Below are 23778 nucleotides of genomic sequence, written 5' to 3'. Positions count from 1 at the left end.
TACCCAGTCCGGGCGAGGAAAAACCTCCTCGCCCATCGATCGACATAGTCGGGGGACCGGGAGGCAAAAGCCTCTTAGTACTCCGGAAGGCACCGAAAACAGGCAAGTGTGTGCGACCGGATCTAGGGTAATCGAGGGAGACAAGGCCTGGGGGCCGTCTTTGAGTTTAACTCGAACTTTACGGGCGTTTGTAAATATTTGTGTAATGTCGCGGGTATTTGTAGTTTCGACTAAGTGTTTTGTAGCGTTGTGTTTTATTGTACCAATAAGCGGGGAGCGGAATCCCGCTCCCGTGAAAGAACCAGGCTGGACATCGGGTAGTTGACGGACCACGTGGGAAACGGCGAATCGGCGGCGGTACGCGAATTCCTAAAAGAGGAACATGAGAATATGATTAAGAAGGGGAAAGAAATTAATCTGTTAAGAAGCTCAAGGCACTATGGAACTATAATAGATATGAAGTGGTCAGAGCTATATGGGAAGGAGAGATGGTACCAGGACTGTCTTTCGGCAAGGAAGTACTGTGCATGAAATTGGAGGTTCAAGAAAAACTAGAAATACGACAAAGAAGCGTAGGCAGATTGGCACTGGGAGCACATGGAAAGACACCAAATGAGGGAGTACGGGGGGGGGGGGGGGGGGGGACATGGGATGGCCGTCTTTTGAGAGCAGGGAGGCAGGCAATAAAGAAGTTGAAATTCGAACAAAGGTTGACCGAAATGGATGATACGCGTTGGGCACGGAAGGTATTCAAGTACTTATACATGAAAAGTTTAAGCACAGAATTAATGGGCAAACCGAACCTGAAAGAGTGATGGGGCTGAGCGGACTAGGCGGATCGGTGGCCGAGGCAATAAAGAAAAAAAAAAGGATCGGTGGCCGAGTGGGCTAAAGCGGCTAAAGCGCACACCCAGCTCGATGCGCGTGGAGCGAAACCTCGCGCTGCAGAACCCAGGGATCCTGAGTTCGAGCCCCACCCCTGCCCGTTTCGATCTGGATGAGCATCGTACCGGCCTGCGGTCGTGTATCATCACTACTGCGTGAGCACGTTAAAGACCCCAGGTTAGCAGTCGTACTGCACTGGCCAGATTGCTCATCTACAGTGTAAACCAGCGTCTGGCAGACCGACCTTACCCCCCATTCACACTGAAAGCGGATCCGCGTTCGCGAAGCGGTTGCGAAAGCGGTTGTATAAAGATCCAGTGCAATTGCACGCGCATTTGATGTCATCGTGTGCGCGTGCAATTGTACTGAATCCTTATACAACCGCGTTCGCAACCGCTTTGCGAACGCGGATCCGCTTCCAGTGTGAATGAGCCCTTACGCTGTATAAACGCTAAAACGCCCATTCTGACTTTATGAGCAGACTACTTCAGTGGAAAAGGGAGTGAAAGAGGCAGAAAGGAAAATGAGGGAGGGAAGAAAGCAGGAAAAATCAGCTCTTACAATATACAGGTCACAAAAACAGGACATAAGAAAGGAAAATGTGCTTGACAATTCACTGGGATATTAGAGAGTTTTAGTAGATCGTTCCCATGACTCCGATAACGATACCCGATACTCCGCCACCGCCTCCCTTGAGCATGCATAGTATCGTTATCGGGGCTATCGGAGGTATCGGAACGATCTACTAAAACTCTCTATTAAACGGGTATTTCGAGGACGAGGACGCTAAATTGCAGGAGACATACACATTATGTGCCGCCCGCCACAATGAGAGCGAGACAGTAGAGCACCTGGTTTTGAAGTGCATGGGGCTTCGCCCTGACCTCTCTGAGGCATTAACGGATTTGGTCGAGGCTCTGGGTTTTGCTGGCAGGCATGGAAGGACGGAAAAGAAAAGGATTACAGTCACAAAGAGGCGATTAGGAAATTGGTGGAAATTTTTATGGAAAATTCAATGATGGACAACTAACTAGCACAGATGAGGACAGGCGAGGCAGAGGAAAATTAGGACTCCCTCCCGCGTGGCTGCGACCCAAAGTCTCAACCTTGTCTCTCAGTGGGTCCGGTGCTGGGGTAACGCCGACAAAGCTTGACCAGAGCTAAATTGGCGACTCCCTCGACGGGGAAAAGAGGCGGGGGTTGACGTTTTTAGTATTTTTGCCCGATCCCCCGAAGGTTATCCTGGTGATATCCCATAGCGCCTGGTGATAGTTAGGGGGAGAAAATTTAGCATACAAGGACGGAAGGAATCAAATGTTTGTCTTTTTAGATAGGCTAGCTGGCGCAAGCTACCGCCCATTAAAAAAGGTGTCGCCATTAGCATACATTCATCCATCCACACTGTTCGCCTCCTTGCCGATACGAAGCTGTCGGGTTGCGGATCGATTCCCGGTGCACCGCTTGATAAATCAGTTATGATTAAGTATGATTAATTAGGACTAAGTATAGCTTACGCGTTGCCCTCTATGGGCTATGCATGCTCGATGTTGCCTTGGCATTCATGCAACGGCATTTCGCCAAACTCGAGCGCAACGCTTTTCGCATGAAATTCAGCCTATAAAGTTTAAACACATTCTGCGTAAAAACTAGCTGCGATCATACCGCGGTATAGCGAGATGACTGCTGCCGAGCCGCGCGCCTCCAGCGATCAGCTCACGAAATTTAACGAGTTCGGAATACAGCTGATACAGCTACTTTTAGTGAAGCGTCAGGGCGATGGAAGCAGAAGCGATCGAACGGCCTTGCTCAAAATCCAAACTAGACCGCTCTCCGCGCGCGGGGTGCATCATGGAGCATGCACGACGACACCCGAAGCTCAATTGTATCGAATTACAGTTACTCTTCCATAAAAGTAAGTGACCGTTATTCCTCAAAGCGTTACTTTTCGGGCGTTACTTAAAGCTTCCTAGAACACAGTAGTGTTATAGAAGCGTTTGTTGTTGCACCCAGTCAACAGGCTCTGCCTCAAATTACGCATTTCTGCTGATGACGAAGCGACATGGATGTCAAGCTTTAGTAGTTAGAAGACAAGGTGAAAAGCGTAACAAAATCGAATAAACATTCGCATCTTCCAAAGATGAGAAGTGTCATAACATCTTTTGAGCAGCGTGCCAGTTATTGTCACACCGTTTTCAGTCGATTTTCGAACATTATTTCAGCGTTAGAGGGAACGCCCCCTCCTGTTAATACATTATGCAAACTGTCGTCATCGAAATTTTGGAAGGCGCGCAATCGTTTGTGGTCCTCTCTCCGTCTTCGAATGCAAAACAAACAACCAAAAAAAAGTGAAGCGACCAAAAGAAAGGCGCGCACATATCCGCTACTCCAACTCCCGTGCACTTTGATCTTTATATATATATATATATATATATATATATATATATATATATATATATATAGTTTGCATTGAAAGTTTGCAATCTTTAAATCAGTATGCTCCACCCTTCCTTGTAGGTGAGCAAGCTGACAAGTTACGGTTTAAAACAACGAAATAAGAGCGAGAGAGAGAGAGAGGCTTTGCGTTTTGTAAGTGCAGGTGACAGTGTGATTTTGGCTAAACTTCCTTACAAAAAAAAAACATTTTTTTGTTGACGTTTAAAATTTCTGGTGTTATTCATCAGTGAATGAAAACGAGGACCTAACGGATTATAATCACGCCCTTTCATAAAAAGGTAAAGAAGGTACTTTACAATTACTGTGTAAAATGCGTAATTATTCCCCTACATAATTACTGATACATGTAAGGGATTATAAGTAATTTCGTTGCTTGTAACGGAGTACGTGCAAGGCTGCACGACGGTGCACGTGAGCCTGTCCAAGTGTGCTGCTCGGAAAGTTGAACTCTCCTTCTTTGTGCGCTTATGCCGTACAGTGTAGTGCACGTGAGCTTTCTTGTTTCGCATTTCGGCAGGCGCTACTAACGTGATGTGCCTGACACTGATCCTCTCTGGCCATTCTTTCTCCCGCAGACGCCCGAAAAGATTCCGGGATTCCTAAGGTCGGACTCGAATAATCGCTCGGGTAGGTAGAGCCGGATGCGCAGCGACCATTCCATCTGACTGAATAACAATGTCAGTCACGCCTCCTGTCATTCAAACTGTGTACAATACAACAAAACCCTACTCGAGTGACTCTCGCACGTCGGTTGTCAAGCGAGGAAGGCAGCCAACCAATACCAAAACAAAACAAAAACAGTGTTGTTTAACCGTCAAATATCACAATTTTCTTTTCTTTTTTTTTTCTGTTATCAGGAACGCTTGGAATATGTCCTTTCTTTGCGACACTAAAAACCGTGTTGTAAACATCTTTTTTTTTTTTTTTTTTTTTTAAAGTTTGATAGATTTTTTTGCAATCTACGAACCAGAAAGCTAAATAGGCATTCATCTTCTGCGGGACGTTTTACTCCCAACAAAGCAATGAATGGTCGCGAAATAATTTTAAAAAATACGCAATATCGGAGGAAAAAAAGAAGAAAAAAAAAAAAAAGAAAGCCAACGTGACAAGCCAGAACTGCAGGACCACAGAGAGGCGTAGAAGACCGACCGGTTCATGATGAATCTAGTCCTAGCCTTAGTTCCTCCGGCTCGGTTCTGGCAGACATCACCCTGCTTCGTGTAACGGTTTGCATCACCGTGCCGATACAGAGAGCTTTAGTGGATCGTTGCAATACCACGATAACGATACGATGAGTGTGCAAATAGGGAGTTTTAGTAGATCGTTCCGATACCTCCGATAGCCCCGATAACGATACTATGCATGCACAAGGGAGGCGGCGGCGAAGTATCGGGATATCGTTATCGGAGTCATGGGAACGATCTACTAAAACTCTCTAATGAGGCGGCGGAGTATCGAGTATCCTTATCGGAGTCATCAGTACGGTCTACTAAAACTCTCTGTTATGTGCTTCAGTGGGGACTTTTAGCAAACCGCTTCCGCGTTCCACGTGCCGCACTACCGGAGCCTTTGAAGCATGCTTTTAAGCGTGCAGGCCTCGTGGTCACGGTATCACCCGTGCGCGCGCTAGTGCGGTACCGGTGCCGTTACCGCACTACCGTTACGTGGACCCGACTGCGCATGCGCGACCGCGTACCGTTCAAGACCTGCTAAATTTGATTCTATCATACCGGGGACTCGTACCGTGGTACAGGAGCTAAAGTCCCTCGATGTGTTGTAATGCAAGCAGCGTGAAATGCACCAAGTACACGAGAAGCGTGTCTCGAGCGGCCCTTAGCACTGAAATGAACGGCCCCTTGGAAGCGAATGGCGGCGGAGCACCCGCTCGTGGAACGTGTCTGGCGCGTTTTCACAACAATGGTTGGCGGTGCTTGTAAGCGTGGAGTTTATCAAGTGACTTTAACCGGAGCAAGAGTACCTGTATACGGTACTCTGCTCCCTGTAAAGCAGAGTACCGCAATGGTGCTTCCAGGGCGGCCATGTTGGATCCAAGGCCGCACTAGAGTGTACTAGCAAGGCCAAAAGGGGAAACCGGAGTGCTATTTCTGCATAGAGTTATTATAATGTACGCTAGAGGTTCAACTGGCGCTATATGCGACTTCCGTGGCGCAAATTGAAGCAGACAGCAACCAGTCTACTTTTACAGAGCTCCTGTGCATTCCTATGGGAAAACGCGCGTGCATTTTGCCTCTTCGGCGAAAAATAACACGGAACACTTTGGTTATTTGGGTCCTACCGAAGAGTATACACCTTGATTAACGCTGTAAAAGTGTAATTGCTTTAGTTAGCGCATTTTTCTTCATCAGTGAACGATGCTTAACTTCGCTACATTTCAGTCCAAAACGTGTGTTCCGCAGCAGGTGTGTAAAAACAAGCGACGATTCAAAGCAAAATTGCAATCGAATGGAATATAGAGTATGTTCAAGGTTCACCAGCATTCCGGTGACGCTGATATAGTGATAATATGCCAGTCCTGTCACTATATGAAAATGACCCCGTCGTGCATTAGCGGATAAAAACATTCAAAACGTAGAGAATAAAGTCCGTGGGCTATAAAAGGTGTCTCTTCGTATTGTTTTCTCTGCCGGGCAGTTTTTATCGGTCACTTGGGCTCAAAGATTTCGAGCGTGCGAGTGATATTTTGAACGTAGAACAAACATCTTCGCTCAGAGCAGAAAGAATAAAGGGTACTTACTTATTTAAAATCGGAATAGATTACGTGGCGTTCAATTTATTTTGATCGTACATGCACAAGTAGTTACTGATCCAGTATTACTGCGTAGTTCTTGCTGTGTCCCTTAATTTCCAGATGTCCTTCGTTCGTTTGGCACGTGTATCCCTCATGCTGAAAAGCGCCGATGTCGTGTTCGCGCTAACAGTGTCCGACAGCGCACATAAATACACGTACGAAGCCGTTTTAGCACCGTTTCTAGTGCAATGAATTCGAGAGAAAAACGCCGTAACTGACCAATTTTTTCGTCGGCCTGACTGAGAAATGTTCGAAGCTACCTAGTACGTACGAATTATTGGGGATATTTGCTCTTATGATCGAGCGCAGGGACTTTTTTTTCCCTTTTTCGCATAGGAATGCATTGCCTGAAGTCAGTTTTGGACTGGTTGCTGTCTGCTTCAATTTGCGTCAGCACACGAGCGCCACTCGAACCTCTAGCCTGCATTATAATAACTCTATGTATTTCTTCACCTCCGCATGTGTGAAAAAAAGAAAAAAAAAAAACGGCGAATACGAATTACTAAAGAACCACTTCGCTCGTAGCGCCCTCTTGGGCGCTACGAGCGAAGTGGCTTGGGATTAGCCGTTTTTTCATGAAAAACGCGTTGCGTTCCAACGAGCTCGACCGGTTCACTGGTCAAGGTCATATGAACACTAGAACGCCTGGCTATATTTTTTATACAACCAGACGTGAGGCGTCACGTCAATAGATAACGTCACCGCGACCTGACCTGTCGTCACAACGCCAAGCGACATCACACGACGCCTTGACGTCAACGTCATCATCGACGTGGACAACGCGCGTTACACAACATCAAGGCTGCGTTCTGACGTCACATTGCGTTGACAACGACGTCGATGGAAATGTTGACGTTAACGACGGCGACGTCACGCGACGTTAAGATGACGGCGTCCTTGTCAATGCGACGTCATAAAGACGCTTCGTGTCAGGTCACGACGACATCCCGACAACTTCACTCCGTCGTCGTTGACGACGACGACGTTACACGACGTCAAAACTTCGTCGTGGCGGAGCGTCGACGTTGATGCTTGTGAAGACGACGACGTTACACGCCGTCAAGGCTTCGTCGTGACATCGTTGTGACGTTGAAGTTGACGACGACGTCATCAGGAAGACGCCAACGGAACGTCATAGCGATGTTTTCCGTGGGGTGGGGCGTGGACGTCAACGTCGGCATCGATTACCACGTCTACGTCGTTCGCGACGCGACGCGATGTCACGACCGCGTTGCAACGGCGACTTGTTGTCGCGTCGTTCTCAAAGCGACGTCGCAACCGCGTTACAACGGCAACTTGATGTCGCGAAACGGCGTCGTCCTCGACGCGACGCGATATCACGACGGCCTTACATCTTGGCGTCGCGTAACGTCGTAGTCGATGATGACGTCGTGGCGTCGTCGTAACGTCACGTCGTCGTGACGGGCTGTATTGACCCCCCCCCCCCCCGCCCCCCGCCCCCAGCCCGGGGGCGGGGGGGGGGGGGGGGGGGGGTTTCTAACGTGCATTATGCAGTAGTGATCACACTAACGCAGTGCTTAACTCATCCAGTTCGAAACGGCCAGGTGGCAGGCAGGTGGTTGAGACCCAGAAAAACCTTGAAGCTATCTGGCAAACTTCCTCTCTACCTCCTTGCACCCTGGTAGTAATCCGATCGAACGCCGTCCGAGTGACGCTGGCGTATAGTAAGTTTAGTTTGTACATGATGCAAAATCCTCAGACTGGGAATGAAATTTGAAAGAAAAAGTGTAAGAAGACAGAAAAAAAGGGGACAGGACAACGTCTCAAACTCAGCTCAGGAGAACGTCTCAAACTAAACTCAGCTGATATATCTCAAAACAACGTCTCAAACTCAACTGAGCTGAGTTTGAGACGTTGTCCTGTCCTCTCCTTTCTGTCTTACACTTTTTCTTACAAATATCATTCCCAGTTTCGGGATTTTGCATCATGATCAACATAGACCAGCTCGCTTGCACCTTGACAATTTTTTTAGTTTGTAATTGCTTTGGAGGTTTATTTTCCGGGACGGAAGAAACGCAGAGCAAAAAGCACAGAAGCCTACACAACTCGTGGTCGACGAGCGTTCTACCATACCAGTGGCGTCGGAAGAGGAAAAACGGGTAAGAACGGGTAAGAAGGGGAGGGCGGCTCCAGTCTCCCCCTTTTTCAGATATTTCGGACTGTTAAAAAAAAAAACAATACAGGGAAAGAGGCCATGGTCGAGCTTATTTTAATCTGAAATTATTTATGCATATGTATAGCCACTGTCGCTCTTCACTGCATAAAAGATCGCGTAGATTGTCATTGTTAGAAACTCGTTGTCAGAAGGCACTACTCGTCACATGCTCGGTGGTTCGGAAGTTCAAAGCTACGTCTTTTTGACCTAAATAACTGTGCCATTGGTAAAAAAAAAAAAAAAAAAAAATTAAACATAACAATAAACGTAAAAATAAAAAGCTGGAGAAAAAAAACGGTCCGTCGGAAGTGTTGTATTCTTGCATATTCAGAGGTCCAGAACTTTGAAACAAGCTTTTCCTACCAAAAACCAGAAGAGGCTGAAAGAAACACGTCCCAAAAACGTAAAATAAAAAAAAAAAGTTTTTTTTTTTTTTTATGACTTGCTGAATTTGAACAATATTAGAAATCTTCTCCCGTGAGTTAATTTATTCCTCAACACGGAAAAAATATCAATAAATACATTATTTTGTATTCTGCAGATGGCAATGATATGTACTGTCTGTGGTGTTAATTTAAATGCGATACCTCGAACAATTTAAACGAAAAAAATTACCAAGTTTAGGGCATAATTCCCGTAGATAATGTTTGGGCACTTCTTCGAAACTTATCTTGAACAACAATAATCATATCTTAGGACGAAAATTACCTAGGCTATGCATAGATCATTCTTAAAAAAAGTTTAACATCTCTAACATAAATAGCTTCGGCTCTAGCGCGCTTCAAATACGGCACAAACGACAATTGTCAAAAACCCGTCGTCCTTCCTCGCTCCTTCGGCAATTAATTTCTTTAAAACTAAGCATGCCAGAACATTGAAATAAATGGCATTGCCTTTCGCAAGGAATGCAACACCGCATGTAAAAATTCGAGAAAAAAAAATTACGAATGTACCTCACTGCTTGAATCCAAATGAAACCGCCCGCCGGTCTTTCGAAGTTCAACGTACTTCGAACTTTTACCCTAAAAGTTCGAAGTTCGTTGAACTTTTGACTTTTCTAATCAGAAATTTTCGAATCTTTTAGATAAATAAGTTCGAAAGTTCGAAAATTATCAAATTTTTTAGCGCAGGAAGTTCGAAAAGCTTCGACCTTTTTATTGCGAGAAGTTCGAAAGGTCGAAAATCATCGAGTCAAACTTTAGTTTGATTTAACTACGCATTTCAGTGAGGATAATTTGGTATACTTTGGCTTGAAATCGCCATTCTTCAGCCCACCATTGTTTCGAAATGTCAGGTTCCTCACCCCATCGAGTAAGCATGAATGAAGAAATATTGACTATTTTACTCATTTGAGCATTTTCTACCCCACAAACATTCCTCCCGAAAGCATATAAGTTGGAGATGGTCCTCGTTCCCCCTTTCCTCCGTGCCCCGTGCAAGACCGACTGCGTGAGCAGGGTTGCGAACGGGCCCAATGACCCCCCCCCCCCCCCCCCCCCCCAAAAAAAAAAAAAAAAAAAGGGGGGGGGGGGGAAGGGTAGCTTCGGCATTTCGGGGGGGTTCGACCCCCAAACCTCCCCCCCTGCCTACGCCACTGTTGAGAGAGTTTGGCCAATGGGCGGAGCTTGCTGCCCGCAAAAACCAGCGGATTTCGCGGTAACACAAAATGGCGCTACTTCTTTCTCTTCTTTATTAATGAGAAATCGCGTAGAGTTCCTGTGGAGTTAGAGCCACGAGCTTTTCTTAGAGCGCAGCTCTTAGGCGTCCGTTTCCGGCTTGAGCGGCGTCGGCGTAACCGCGCGGTGCAGCATGGGAAATGTCCCATAATGCACCGCGCGGGACCCTCGTGACGTCACGCAAGTCCCGCGCGGTGCATTATGGGACATTTCCCATGATGTAACGCGCGGGTAGGAGGAGGGGAGGGGAGGAGGAGGGAGAGGGGGAAGAGGAGGGAAGAAACTTGAAGGAGGAGGAAGATGAGGGAGGAGGAGTAGCAGGGAGGATGAGGAGGGAGGATGGATATACCCTTCCCTCCTCCTCCTCAGGATCAGCGCTCTAATTCGGCGTCAAAAGGTGTTGTACACGCTTTTCATTTTGTTTTCTTTCTATATAGTATATATAAATATATATATATTTTTTTTTTTTCAAGGATAAACGACTTTGTTAGTCGTTATAAAAGCAGCTCTCACCACTAAATATGACTTTACTAGCAATATTTGTTGCTGCGATTGTTTCAAGATGTCTTATCCAGCATTCTGAAACAGTAAGTGTGTCCTCGACACCTGCATTGGTGGAGCGGGGGCACCGTCATGTTGACAACCAAATATGCACCAAATAAGGGCGATAGAGACTTTTAGCAAACCTTTACCGTGTTTTGCGTACCGCACTACCGGAGCCTTTGCAGCATGCTTTTAAGCGCGCGCCCCGCCGTCACGGTATAAACTGGTGTGTGTATGTTCAGCCAGAACTTAGTTTGCCTCAGCGGGCGTCTAACCTGTAGATGAGCAATTTAGCCAGTGCAATATAACCGCTAACCTGTGGTCTTTAGCATGCACCGCGCAGTAGCGGTACACTACCGCAAGCCGGACAGACGCTCAACCAGATCAAATCGGACTGGATTCTGCAGCGCGAGCTTTCGCTCCACGTGCTCCAGGCGCGTATACCAGGGGGGGGGGGGGGGGGCATGGGCCCCCCCCCCCCCCCCCCCGAAATCTTCTATTTTGCTCGGACCTCCTCTCCCCCCTCCCCCTCATACAGCATTTTGTCATGGGTAAGCCCCCCCCCCCCCAGAAACAAAATCCTGGCTACGTGCTCCGAGCTGGGGTGCGTTCCGGTAGTGTGGTACGCGGAACACAGTAAAGGTTTGCGAAAATTCCCTACTGTAGCACAAAGTAGTGGATGGATGGATGAATACGGCTGAGCCCTTTGGATCGGGCGGTAGCCGCCACCTAGCCATTTTGTTTTACCATTTAAGCTTAGAATATTTAAATGTGAAATCTATATTCACTCCGCAGTGCAAAGAAAGTGAGGCTATGAAACCCCCTTGCCATCAGTGAATAAGAAAATACCTAGTTTTCTCTCGATTTCTGCCACCATTCACTTAATCTTTGCTTGGTAATCTCTACAGTCTTGAAATCCACTCTCCCTTCGCTGTCTCTAAAACCCAATGACTTTATTAAATCTATGTTGTCTTCGGTAGGCATAGGGTGAAGCCCTTTACAGTAGAGTATCAAGTGCTCAGCCGTCTCGTCCTCCTCTCCACAAGCATGGATGGATGGATGGATGGATGGATGGATGAATACGGCTGAGCCCTTTGGATCGGGCGGTAGCTTACGCCACCTAGCCATTTTGTTTTACCATTTAAGCTTAGAATATTTAAATGTGAAATCTATATTCACTCCGCAGTGCAAAGAAAGTGAGGCTATGAAACCCCCTTGCCATCAGTGATTAAGAAAATACCTAGTTTTCTCTCGATTTCTGCCACCATTCACTTAATCTTTGCTTGGTAATCCCTACAGTCTTGAAATCCACTCTCCCTTCGCTGTCTCTAAAACCCAATGACTTTATTAAATCTATGTTGTCTTCGGTAGGCATAGGGTGAAGCCCTTTACAGTAGAGTATCAAGTGCTCAGCCGTCTCGTCCTCCTCTCCACAAGCAGTGCACACTGTATCAATTTCCTGGTACTTCACTCTGTATGTTCTGGTTCGCAGAACACCCGTTCTTGCCTCAAACAGCAATGAGCTTCCCCTAGAATTGTCATAAATGCTTTCTTTGGCAATAACTCTTTTGTTTAATCTATAGCTTTCCAGAGCAGTCTTTGTCTGCATTCCCTCTAGCCACCGATCTCTTTCTGTGGCCTTAACTTTCTTCTTAACTGAGACTTGCTCTTCCGTATCTTCGCTATAGCCCAAAAACCTTCCTCTTAATTTCCTAGTGCGCTGTCTCCACTTTGTGTCTACACTCCTCATGTATAAATAGCTGAAAACCTTTCGTGCCCATTGCTCCCCATCCATTAGCCTCAACCTATCCTCAAATTCTACCTTGCTCACCGCTTCCCTGCTCTCAATGATGCCCATCCCATGTCTCCTTGTACTCCCTGGTTTGGCGTTTTGCAATGCGCCCCCAAAGCCAGTCTACCTACTCCGCGCTGTTTTATTTCTAGTTTCGCATGCACTTCGGATTTCATGCATAGCACTGCGTTTCCAAAAGTCAAGCCAGGCACCATGACCCCTTTCCAAATCTCTCTCACCACCTCATACCTGTTGTAATTCCAAAGTGCTCTATTTTTCATTACAGCTGCATTTCTGTTGCCCTTACCTATTATATACTTTTCATGGTCTCTGAGATATTCTGCACCATCACATATCCATACTCCTAGATACTTGTATTTACTAGCTCTCTCAACTGTAATATTCTGTATCTTCAGCCTCTCAACTTCATCCTCGTTAAAAATCATGACTGCCGATTTTTTGCTACTGAATTCTAAACCTAATTCCTCTCCTTCCCTACCACAGATGCTCATTAATTCCTGCAACTCTGTCCTGTTGTTAGCCATTAGTACAATATCGTCCGCATACATCAATCCCGGTAAGGATTGCTGAATTTTTTGGCCTAGCTTACTGTAAGAAAGGTTGAACCCAAGCCCACTCTTCTCTAGTCTATCCTCCAATCCTCTCAGATACAACATAAACAGCAAAGGCGATAACGGGCACCCCTGCCTAAGGCCTCGTCTTATCTCTATTTTCCCTGTCGCCTTTCCTTCCCATGTTATAATCACCTTGTTATCTTTGTAAATGTTCCTTAATAGTGCTGTTAGTCCTTCATCTAGGTTTAAGTTCTCCATTATGTCCCACAGGTTTCTTTGGTTCACATTGTCATAGGCACCCTTGATATTCAGAAATGCCAGCCAGAGCTGTCTGTTTTCTTTTTGCGCTATTTCTATACACTGTGTTAGAGAAAATAAGTTGTCCTCCAACCTTCTTTGTTTTCGAAACCCGTTCTGTAACTCGCCCAGTATGCCCTCACAATCTACCCATTCCTCCAGTCTGTTCTTTATAATCTGCATTACCAACCTGTAAATAACCGGTGTCACGGTTATAGGACGATAATTCCTAATATCAGACTTATCTCCCTTTCCCTTATATATCATACTCATCCTACTAAGCCTCCATTCATCTGGAATATTTCCTTTTGTTATCATGGTACTCACTACCTCCCTTAGTTTTGCCTTAGATTTAGGACCCAAATTCTTCACCAGCTTGATAGGGATACCATCTGTGCCTGTCGACGTGCCACTGTATCAGCGCCCAAAGCAGTGCACACTGTATCAGCGCCCCAAGCGGCTGGCTTTAGAACTACACGGATGAGGACAACAAAAAACAATGACTCAGCGCCCCGGCTGGAGTTCGTGTTCTCCGGGGAGGCGGGGGGGGGGGGGGGGGGGGGGACTCTTTTTTTGCTACTTCGGCCTGCATGAATTATGCAACACGCACGGTGCAAATGCCCAGCACAAAAGCCCAAGTCGGTCAAGCTCGAATTCTCTGACGACTGCTTTCGGGAGGGATGCGGCACTAACAATAAACGTCACTTCGAGTTTCACGTTACACTGTGCCCCGAGCTCTATTGCAGAAGATGGTGTAAAGAATCAAGTGCACAGGCCTTGAGTTGGATGACACCGAGGTGCGGGGACAAACAACAAGCGGGTCGGCGCGACCGCAGGCGGTTGTTGATGTGCCTGAACGACTTTGCGCTGTGTTCTGCACCGGGGCCCGCCGTCTGGAATGTCTCCGGCGGGTTGCACCACTGCACGCCTCCTCCTCGCTATCCGTGACGTGTTTCTCGGATGACGCAAAAAGAGACGCGCTCCCTTTATCGCAACCAGCGCTGATAAGCCGACACGCGAGGATCCTGAAGGATCGTCCGCCTCCGATAACGGTCTAGCAGCATCGGCGGCTGGCTGGGCGACCCCTGGCCCACGGCCAGCGCCAATGATGATGCCGTTTTTCATCGCACCGTAGCAACAACACGCGGGCATGGTCAGTGCTGGACCCACGATATACGATACGCGAAAACCAACGATGGCGAAAAAAAGCGAAATTTCGCAGATTCCACCCGTGACATCATAATGGTGACGGCCCATATCGGTTTTTTTTTCCCTTCTCCTTTTACGCCGCCATCAGAAATCGGAGTAGTGTGTTTCGCGGGAAAGAGGGCCACGAAAAGGAGCGTGTATGTGAGTCATGTGCGTGCGTTCGTGTAGATACCAGTCTGCTCAAGGCCACAGAGATTACTAGTGCAATGACCGGAAGCAATATGTTGGACGAAAGCGGCAGCGTCCCGGCCACCGTGGTCCCGGCTCGTGAAGCTGCAGGAGACATCGGTCCCAGGAATACTAAAAGCATCAGGGAACAAGGAGTAGAAAGAAGGCAAAAAGTGTGCTTTGTCTTCTTCACTGCTGCATGGTGGTTTTAGTACTTCTGAGCAGTAACGTAGCCAGAAAAAAAGCCCCCCCCCCCCCCCCCCCCCCCCCCGAAAAAAAGAAAGTATTCCGCCTACGCCATTGCGGTGCCACCAACTAGTCCATCTTTCCAATCTATGACACTGGTAATCGGCGGAACGGCTGAAGGAAGAGTAGTGAAAAGTGGAATAATAACGGTTGAACCAACGAAACGATGCAACTATATATATATATAATCATTCTGGTAACTGGCACACCGCTGCAAAAGGATACACAACAGTGTGTGCGCTGCAAAAGATAATGTTTCGCGTACGTACGGACGCAACTAGCTTGTGCACTGCTGACTTTTCGATCGCTATAATCTCCTGAAACGTCTGAAACCCGACCGCCGTCGCTTCGCGTGCTTGCTTTCTGCTTGAGACCACAGTGCCTCTTTCCTCGGACAAGATATCAGCCAATCGGACGGGGATCGTACGATCCCGGGCGAGGAGGCAAGGTCGTACGACAATCCCTTTACATTTGTCGCATATTTTCCGCACAGTCCGGTCGTGGAAAAGTACCCGGATCAGCCGGGAATGTCGAAGTCAAGGGAGCGTTTGTTTATTCTAGTTCGAAGAAAATCGAGACACGAGCCAACTATTCTCCTCTGCGTCAAGGAGGGAGGTTGTTACACCGACACGGTTTTATAGCCGACTAACAACCAAAGAACGAACGAAAACGACAGCAACAAAGAAGGAAGCACCGGAGGGGGATGGGGTACACGCTACACGAGGCCGCAACTGTTCACGCGCTCGCCACGTGCGCGCGTCCCACGGTCTCGCTCGCCAAGCCGGAAGCGCTCGGCTGGCTTCGCTGCTTCTCGGACACAGCTGGAACGGGACGGCAGCGCGGGTTTCAAGCGGAAACAGCGCCGCAAAAGCCGCCTTCCCGCCTGCAATGACCGGAAACTCCTTGCAATCATTGCACGAAGCAATCTGGGGTAGTTTGGTGCCTGCATCTGCGCGCTGTAGCAGATGCCTGGCTCATTAGATGAACTCTTGAACACACAGACACAGGAAACGAGTTTATAAAACCTGCTATTAGATCGATTTCTGTTGTTTTCGAGCCGAGGAAGGTCATAGAGGCACAAAACAACAGACGCGTTAAAAGTGGCGAAATAGCACTGGGGGACGGGCCAAGAACGTCAGCGCGGCAGCAGCAACAACCACTGGCAACAACAATCGCCACACACACTCCAAAGCGGAATGTTACGCAAGCCAGGTAACACGAACGCAGCATACTACGCGCGCGAAGGCGTTTCCGAGGGTAATATTTAGGCACAGAGTCATCGGGAACACGCGGAACAATATCCGCCCCCAACAACAACAGGTATGCCGCGGACAGCTGGGGAAGTGAGTTTCTGCGGCCTTGAACTCTCCTCGCGTCTCGAGCGAAGGACATCGCCGCGCCAGCCGCGCGGCCACTCCAAGCCCGCCAACGCTCAAGTTGAGCGTCCGTTGGCACCGAAGGAGCTCCGAACTTCATTCAAAGAAAAGCGCTAAACGCCGCCGATAAAAACAAAACCAATTCGGAAGGATCGCCAGCGGGGGGCAAGGGGAGGAAACCGACCGGTGTGCTGCCGAAAAAGAGCAGTGGAAAGTCCCCAGCTGAGCGGCATAAATACAGTGCCGCGGCAGAAAGAAAAAAAGACGCGCGAAAACTAAAACAAAAATCACCTGAGGGGCGCGCGCCGCTGCCGCCAGGGGACAGTCGCGCGCCGCGAGTGGCTGAGCCCCGTCCGCCTCGTGCAAGGCGGGTCCTGATTGGCCGTGCGGAATCTATTTCACGCTGCCCGTCCCTGATGCTCAATCTCTTCGCTAGATCTCTGGCCGTCCGCGTAAGTCCACCCCATCAACCTCATCCCCCAATCCGCGAAACAGTTAGACCAGTGGTCCCCCTCTACATTTCCCGCCCGAGACGCGAGCATCGTCTGCTTCCTCGCGCGCGATCCGTCTGCTGCTAAGCACGCGTCGTCTGCTAGTTGTGCCGAGGGGAGCGTAGCAACGGAGCAGCCAGCAGCTTCCTCCTCCATCCCGCCGCAGCTGACCGACGGGCGCGCGGTCTCTGGGAACTCGCAGGCCAACCGACCACTGAGGCACCTGTCCTGCCGTTACAACGGAACCAGCAACAACGCTAGCATGCCCGGATCCCTGACCGAGAACCTGACGGAGAGCCAGACGCGGGCCATGTGGAGGGCCGCAGACTGCGTCTGCTTCGACGTCGACTCGACCGTCTGCATGGACGAAGCCATCGACGAACTGGCCAGGTTCGCCGGAAGGGACAAGGAAGTGGCTGATCTGTGAGTCCGCTTTGACGACGACTCCACGGGCGACGTTTTTCGACGCGAGAGGAGAGAGTCTATTTTCGGCTCGCTGTAGCGCAGCTGCCGCATTGGCTGGCTGCTCGGTTCGGTGATCGGCGAGGTCGCTGCATCCTACCTTCCGTAGCAACAAGTGATCATTCAGATGCGGCGGTGAAGCTGCTTTAGTGAAAGCTGCGTCCGCTGTCCAAGACGCAATTTGTGTGATGTGCTTTGGGATTTTGGAATTGACAGCATCGCCAAACAAAACGCGCGCACCCCTATCCCCCCCCCCCCCCCCCCCCCCCTTTTCCAAGATCGCGCGCGAACACTTAGATACCCTGTGTTATTACCATTTATGAGTACGTTCGTTATTACTATTTCTTGCGTCTTGGTTCTTTTTTTGACGGTTGTTGGCAGGCTCGGGTCGCGAGTAAAACGGGAATCTCAAGGTAGAGGGGAGCGGGGCCTAAAGCGTGTGCTTCTCCGGGCGCAGCACCAACAAAGCCATGCGGGGAGGCATGACGTTCAGGGAAGCACTGGAGCGGCGGCTGGAGCTGATCAAGCCGACGGCACGCATGCTCCAGGAATACATCGAACAGAACCCTCCGCGGCTGTCCACAGGCATCGAGTAAGTCCGAACTTTGCAACTCTAATTAGTTGTTGTATATGGAACTGGCAATTGTGCAACTCATCCCAGCCCCGCGTGCATTATCATATATGCAATGCGTTCCTCAGCGTCAGTGAAGAGATAGTGTACGCTAGAGCCCTTGGCCTTCTTTTGGTACAAAGCCTTTCCTGATAAGACTGGAGAGGGTACGGTGAATTGGCATTCGACGTACTCAGTTCTTACGAAAACTTTTCACGTGGCAAATATCTGAAACGTGACATCAATTTCTTAACTTTTCATCGAATTAGAAATTAAGTTTTGTAGATTTTTGTGGAACACTGGCAATTTATCTCCTGGGCGTAATCACTAGGTGCATTTGTTTTACTAATAATACTCAAAATTGATGGTCTGTTTTTCATTGCGATATATTATTTTTTGTAATTTAATTATGGCGTCTCAGTATACATTTAGAATATAACGCGAACCCAGGTGAAAAAAGTTCCGGTATATATTTTTGTTGTCAAAGATATTGTAATCTTAAGAATGATTCACTTCAAGACATTTTTACTAAAAGGTTATTTGGTAATCAACTGTGAAAACTAATTCCACTGCTGTCAGGACCACGAGGTCAGCTTTAATTCCTATGAATCCTCGGATGGTGGGTTCGAACATCGCAGTCAAAACGCCTACACCTTGTGAATGAGATTGTGGCTGCATTTTTTAAGACTCTCAGGTGGTATAAATTACACCCTCATTCCTTCACAGGGGCTTACCAGCTGCTCTTTGTTAATCTAGCATGTAACCTCCGGAAATTCATTTGTTCTATCTTCTATTGCTGTCCGACTCAGGGAGCTAGTGGCACAACTGCAGTCTCGCGGCGTAGCAGTGTACCTGGTCTCGGGAGGCTTCCGGTCCATCATCGAAAGCGTGGCTGATGAGCTCGGCATACCCCGCAAGAACATCTACGCCAATCAAATCAAGTTTTACTTCAACGGTAGGTTTCGAGTTTGGCAACGCCAGCAGGCTGTTCCTGCCATCTCTCTTTTCCCCTGATAATCAATCTGTGTGCTTCCCACAGCACCCAGGCTGCTTATCACTCTCCAGAAGTGGCAGGCTGTTGTGTCAGGAATAGCTTCTGTCCCAGAGAGATACTGGCGGAAAAGAGATAGTCGTGTTTGTTCACTCGTGATAATGAAGAATGATGACTAGCAGAAAGGACTCTTTATCCCAACGTAGGGACTCTAGGTGCAGAATCTTGGAGCACAAAAGAGCATAGATATGCCCTGTAGTGTTATCCTGGGACGCTCAAGTGCGTGCACAGGGGAAGGATAGGTTGGTCATTTCATAATAATTCGCATCACAAAGCAAGGTGCAGGGCATTTCAAAGCGGGGTCGTTGATATTTATGACAGTATTCAATTAGATAATACCTGAAGAGTTAGTACCCACCTATGAATCTATAACTTACCCCGACTTCTTGCTCAGCAGTTTACTCTTGAAAAGAAAATTTTGTTCACTGCTGCTCACCGGAATGTAGCCCATGGAATTTGTTTACACAGTACACTTTCGAATTCAAGTAGGTTTCCTGCCAGGATATGGCAGCAGACTTCCGACAAGGGGGAAATGGGAAAGATAAGAGGCTGTCTGGCATTTCTTTGCAGCATTCCTAGACGTGAGCTAGATAACCCTCCTGAACTACGGCAAAACATTTATTCCTATGTCATATCACCACAACTGAATATTTCACCAGTAATTTTTTGGAGTAAGCAAGTTTTTGGACTATTTTGTGCCGGTGAAAATTTGTGATGAAGTGCAATGATTTATGGAGGCAATTTTCGTGCTTGATATTTTTTTTATTATTGGTTTTTCTTCGTGAAAGTTTGGACAAAATGAAGTGCTGCAAATTATGTCCTTAGCATATACCAAACATGCTTATGCTTTGAAAGTCACTAATACAACAGGCCTCGTGCTGAAAGTGCTGAATCGAATAGTGCAATGTCATTCGTAGCTTCAGCACTGTGGAAAACCAATATGTCGTAGCCTTTCTCTGCACTGCAGAAGCTGCGAGTGACATGCCACCGTTCGCTTCAAACCACTATCCCCAAACCCCTGGATTCGAGCAGTATTGAAATGATTTTATTGCAACACCATGGAAATTATTTCATTGCGACACCATTGAAGCTACAGTCTGTTTTAAGGAAAGTGGTACATGCTCTGCTCACCACGATTAGCTGTTTCCTCCTCTCCATAATCCGCTCTGCTGAAGTGAAAAGGGTCGAAGATTTTGTGGGAGGAGCCGGCCCCAGTTTGCTTAATCTGTAAGAGACTGCATTTATTTGAGAGAATATTTAAATTATTTCACGGCAGCGACATTGGATAGAGGCAAATAAGAATGGTGGCACTTGCGTCTCTTTCCACCAGGGGAGTATGCGGGCTTCGACGAGACGCAGCCCACCTCGCACCAGGACGGCAAGGCGAGAGTAGCAGCATTCCTCAAGCAGAAGCACGGCTTCCAGCGCGTCGTCATGGTGGGCGACGGAGCCACGGACATGGCTGCTTGCCCTCCTGCCGTACGTAGAAGCATTACTAAACTCCATGCACGTCGTAATCCATCTGGCAGCAACAGGGGCTGACCATTTTGAAAAAAACACAGAAACAAATTTTGCTAAAAAGAAATGTACAGCAAATAAAAAATAGCTCAGTCGCGTTTTTTTTTTTTTAGTTGAAGTTATAGTATGTGTTTTTTCCAAGCCAAAATTTATATTTGTTTCAATTGCGATGCCAGTGGAAGTCTTCTTCTATCAAGATCATGGTCAAACAAAATAAAGTGAATTTGGGACAGTAACGAATTTTCTTGTACAGTATTTTTTTTTTCTGGCAAGTGTTTTAATATTTAAAAATAAAAGTGCATTGAAATAAAACCCAGAAACTTCCAACCTCAAAAATGTAGAACCACAAAACATTTTGTTGGGTGAAAATCATGTCCCCTTACCTATCATGTTAGCCCATCACCCGATCGCATAATTTCTACCTTGACAGGCTGATGGAGATTAAATATGAGAGATGGATAAGTGTGACTATTTCGTGTATTTTTGTGTGGTTAAAAATGCATGCCAAATGTCTCTCTGTTGTACTTTCCAGGATGCTTTCATCGGCTACGGGGGCAACCAAGTCCGCGAGAAAGTGAAGAAGGCGGCGTCGTGGTTTGTCTACAGTTTCGACGAACTAGTGCAAGAGCTGAATAGGAACTGAGTGGAAGCCGTGCTCTCGCGCATATTTATTTTGTACAGCACACTAGCCAAACCTCTGTCCTTGTGCCTGTGACGGGAACCGAAAGTCGCGGAAACAAGCTCAACAGTTTTCTTCGTTGCATTGTCATCTTGTTTAACTTAACATTTTAGAAACTAACACCAACTAACACTATGATGCCTCCATGCTTCGAAGCTTCGTTTGCCAAGACGTGACACAGTGTCTACTGGAGGCTACTTTGTAGGGAGCACCAACAAAAATGCGGAACTAAACTATCCGCTCCAACAGCCTTGCAGGTTTTTGACAAAATGGCAAGTTGTTGATGAGCCTTTAAAAGTTCGACGTTAAGTTTTGCGAGAGTTGCTGTTGCTGGGAGTGGTTCTATAAAAATATACACAGTAACCGTTAAAGGGCGTTGTAAATGTTTGCCAAACATGGCATATAGTTTCATAAATCTTTTAATTGAGAGCTGTTGTAAATGTATGAAAAGCATGACATAGTTTAGTAAACTTTTGAAGAGCTGGCGTTCATCGTTTGGTCCACAAGCGATGTGCACGAGGACATGTTGGACCACCGTTCGTAGAGGTGAAGCAAAAAGATCTGGCCGCACGAGACTCTTAGCACGTGTGGATGTTGTGTACCGAAAAGAAATTGTGAAGAAAAAAAAAATGGTTGAGAAATGTGAGAAAGCGTTGTCTCCTTATTGTGAAAACGATCTATTAAACTCGCTCCGAGAATGGACCGCGATTCACGGTACATTTTCGGAGATACGCTGACCCGACACGAACTATACTCTCCCGTTCGCCTTCGGCACACCAGCATCATCGACTTGCTTTCCCCGTAGCCCCGAGGATAGCGGAGAGAAATTGGGGGAGAAACGAGAGTGCGCGCGGGGTCGTGACTCGTAAAAGCGTCAGCTCCGATTGGAAGGATAAGTGGGTGGACTCAAAGGCCAGCTGCCTTTGTCTGTACCCAAAGCGTCGTCTGCTCCTCGCGCAGTCTCATAAGCAGAGTAGGGACAAAGGCACCTCTTTCGCCTCCTTCCATTCGGACCTCCACGTTCGGACATCCCCGCGCGCTTTCATCTCCACTTCCTCGTTTATCTCCGTATTTTAACTTAGCAAATTCAAGCCTAGATCCAGAGCTACGACCTGCCTTCTTCGTATCTCCTTTTGGAACCCCGAAGAGAAAAGCAGGAAGGTACCAAGAGAGGGGCACGAAGTCAACAAATTTGTTTCGAACATATGACACGAGTGACACTCGGCTGCTCAAGCAACGTGGGCTGCAGTTACATGTCTAAACGTCGCATAGGATCAACCTAAACAATGCCATTAGCGAGCAGCCCGAAAATGTCCCAAACCAATGCTCAGAACCCGCATTTTTTTTTTTTTTTTTAACGAAACAATTTGTCTTACCGCGGTATGACTGTATGAACTGCACTGTGTTTTTTTCTTTAAACGCACCTGCCCAGTTAAAGGCCCCAAGGAAACTAACTCCAAGATGAATGGGCGAGCAGAGAGCAAACAGCCAGGTCTGCGCATTATCAAAAGACCGCGAAACGATTGCCAGCGAACCGATATTCACCGCTTGTTTCCGTGCTTTTAGAAATCAAACATTTCCCGTACGTAGTAAAAACATTCCATGACTGGGAAAAAGAGTCGACGGGCAAACACAGTCAGCACAGTGCACAGTCCAACCCGGCACAAATGCACGGTCGCACGCTGGAACGCGTCTACAACTACCACAACTACAATACTGTGTTATCATGTCCAAAAGAGTGGTCCCACGATTTCCGCCTGGTGACGTCAAAAAAATGTCATGCTATGCTATCGCCGGTCGCTTTCCTGATGGTGTCCCAGCAGCGGTGATGTTTCTGGCAGACGCCTGTCCTACTGCAGGTTGCTCTCCAGTTTGACAGTCCACAGAAGTCTTAGCAGCCAGAAGTTGAGACGCCGCGACGACAGCGACAATAAATACGTTCGCTCGTGCTTTTTGCCAGCATTTGTACGACCAACCGCCAGGACCGCGACATCCGACGGCATGATACCCCGGCTTCTGTGATGTCATTTGTTGCCTTTTCAGAGACACTTTTGATGCAAGGGCAGAAGGGAGACGCGCTCCGGGCCTGTCGGATTCGCTACGGATTTGTATATTAAGCATGTCTTGACTTCGTGGTCAGCATATTATTTTTGAATATTTTAAGATACGAAAAGTAGGGGTGTCGCGAACTTTTGTCGAACCAGATTTTTTGGTCGAACTTCCGGGGTTCGACTGAGTCGAACCGGTTCGACGAACCTTCGAACTTTTCACCAGAATCGACCGTTCGACTTTATGGACAGTGTGGCCAGACCTTATTACAAGCATCTCTAGGTTTGGAGAATTTTTTTTTTTTTATGCAAGGGGTTATTTTATTTTTTGAACAGCTGCAATTAAAAGAAACTAATTCTAATCACTGAAGAAGTTAATAACTTAATATTTAGTACTGTATTGACTGAAATAGCCAATCAGCGCTGCACTTAATTCATCCCTTAGCCATTACCATCCAATCCGAAGCCAACTGGCCAGCCTGTCGCGCATGCGCACACGAGTCGAACCTCAATACAAGGTTCGTCGAACTTTCCACTAAAAGTTCGAAAAAGTCGAACCTGGTCGAACTCGAACCGCGACCGGTTCGCGACACCCCTAACGAAAAGTTTTGTCAACAAAGGAAAAATATGTCTGGCTACTTGAAATAAAAGGGCACTATTTAGCGAAGTTTGTAGAGCATCGAGCATCACTGAAAATTGCGTTCGTTTGTAAG

The 23778-nt window shown here is 47.5% G+C and overlaps 1 protein-coding gene and 1 pseudogene across 1 annotated transcript; both read left to right on the top strand.

Moving 5' to 3' along the window:
- Positions 1 to 445: 445 nt before the first annotated feature.
- LOC121835960 lies at positions 446 to 1740 on the top strand (annotated as a pseudogene).
- A 14677-nt stretch (positions 1741 to 16417) lies between these two features.
- On the top strand, positions 16418 to 21663 carry LOC8029224 (phosphoserine phosphatase). The gene is made up of 6 exons (XM_002403802.5): positions 16418 to 16658; positions 16900 to 17120; positions 17617 to 17751; positions 18579 to 18724; positions 20151 to 20299; positions 20871 to 21663. Exons 1-6 carry the CDS (start codon positions 16623 to 16625, stop codon positions 20979 to 20981), a joined length of 798 nt encoding a protein of 265 aa, XP_002403846.3. The 5' UTR covers positions 16418 to 16622; the 3' UTR covers positions 20982 to 21663.
- The last annotated feature ends 2115 nt before the right edge of the window (positions 21664 to 23778 follow it).

This window comes from Ixodes scapularis, unplaced genomic scaffold (genome assembly GCF_016920785.2).
Source record: "Ixodes scapularis isolate PalLabHiFi unplaced genomic scaffold, ASM1692078v2 PGA_scaffold1__304_contigs__length_218370807, whole genome shotgun sequence".
Taxonomy (NCBI): domain Eukaryota; kingdom Metazoa; phylum Arthropoda; class Arachnida; order Ixodida; family Ixodidae; genus Ixodes; species Ixodes scapularis.
The sequence above is the reverse complement of the archived record's forward strand: the minus strand, read 5'-3'. Positions and strand labels throughout refer to the sequence as shown.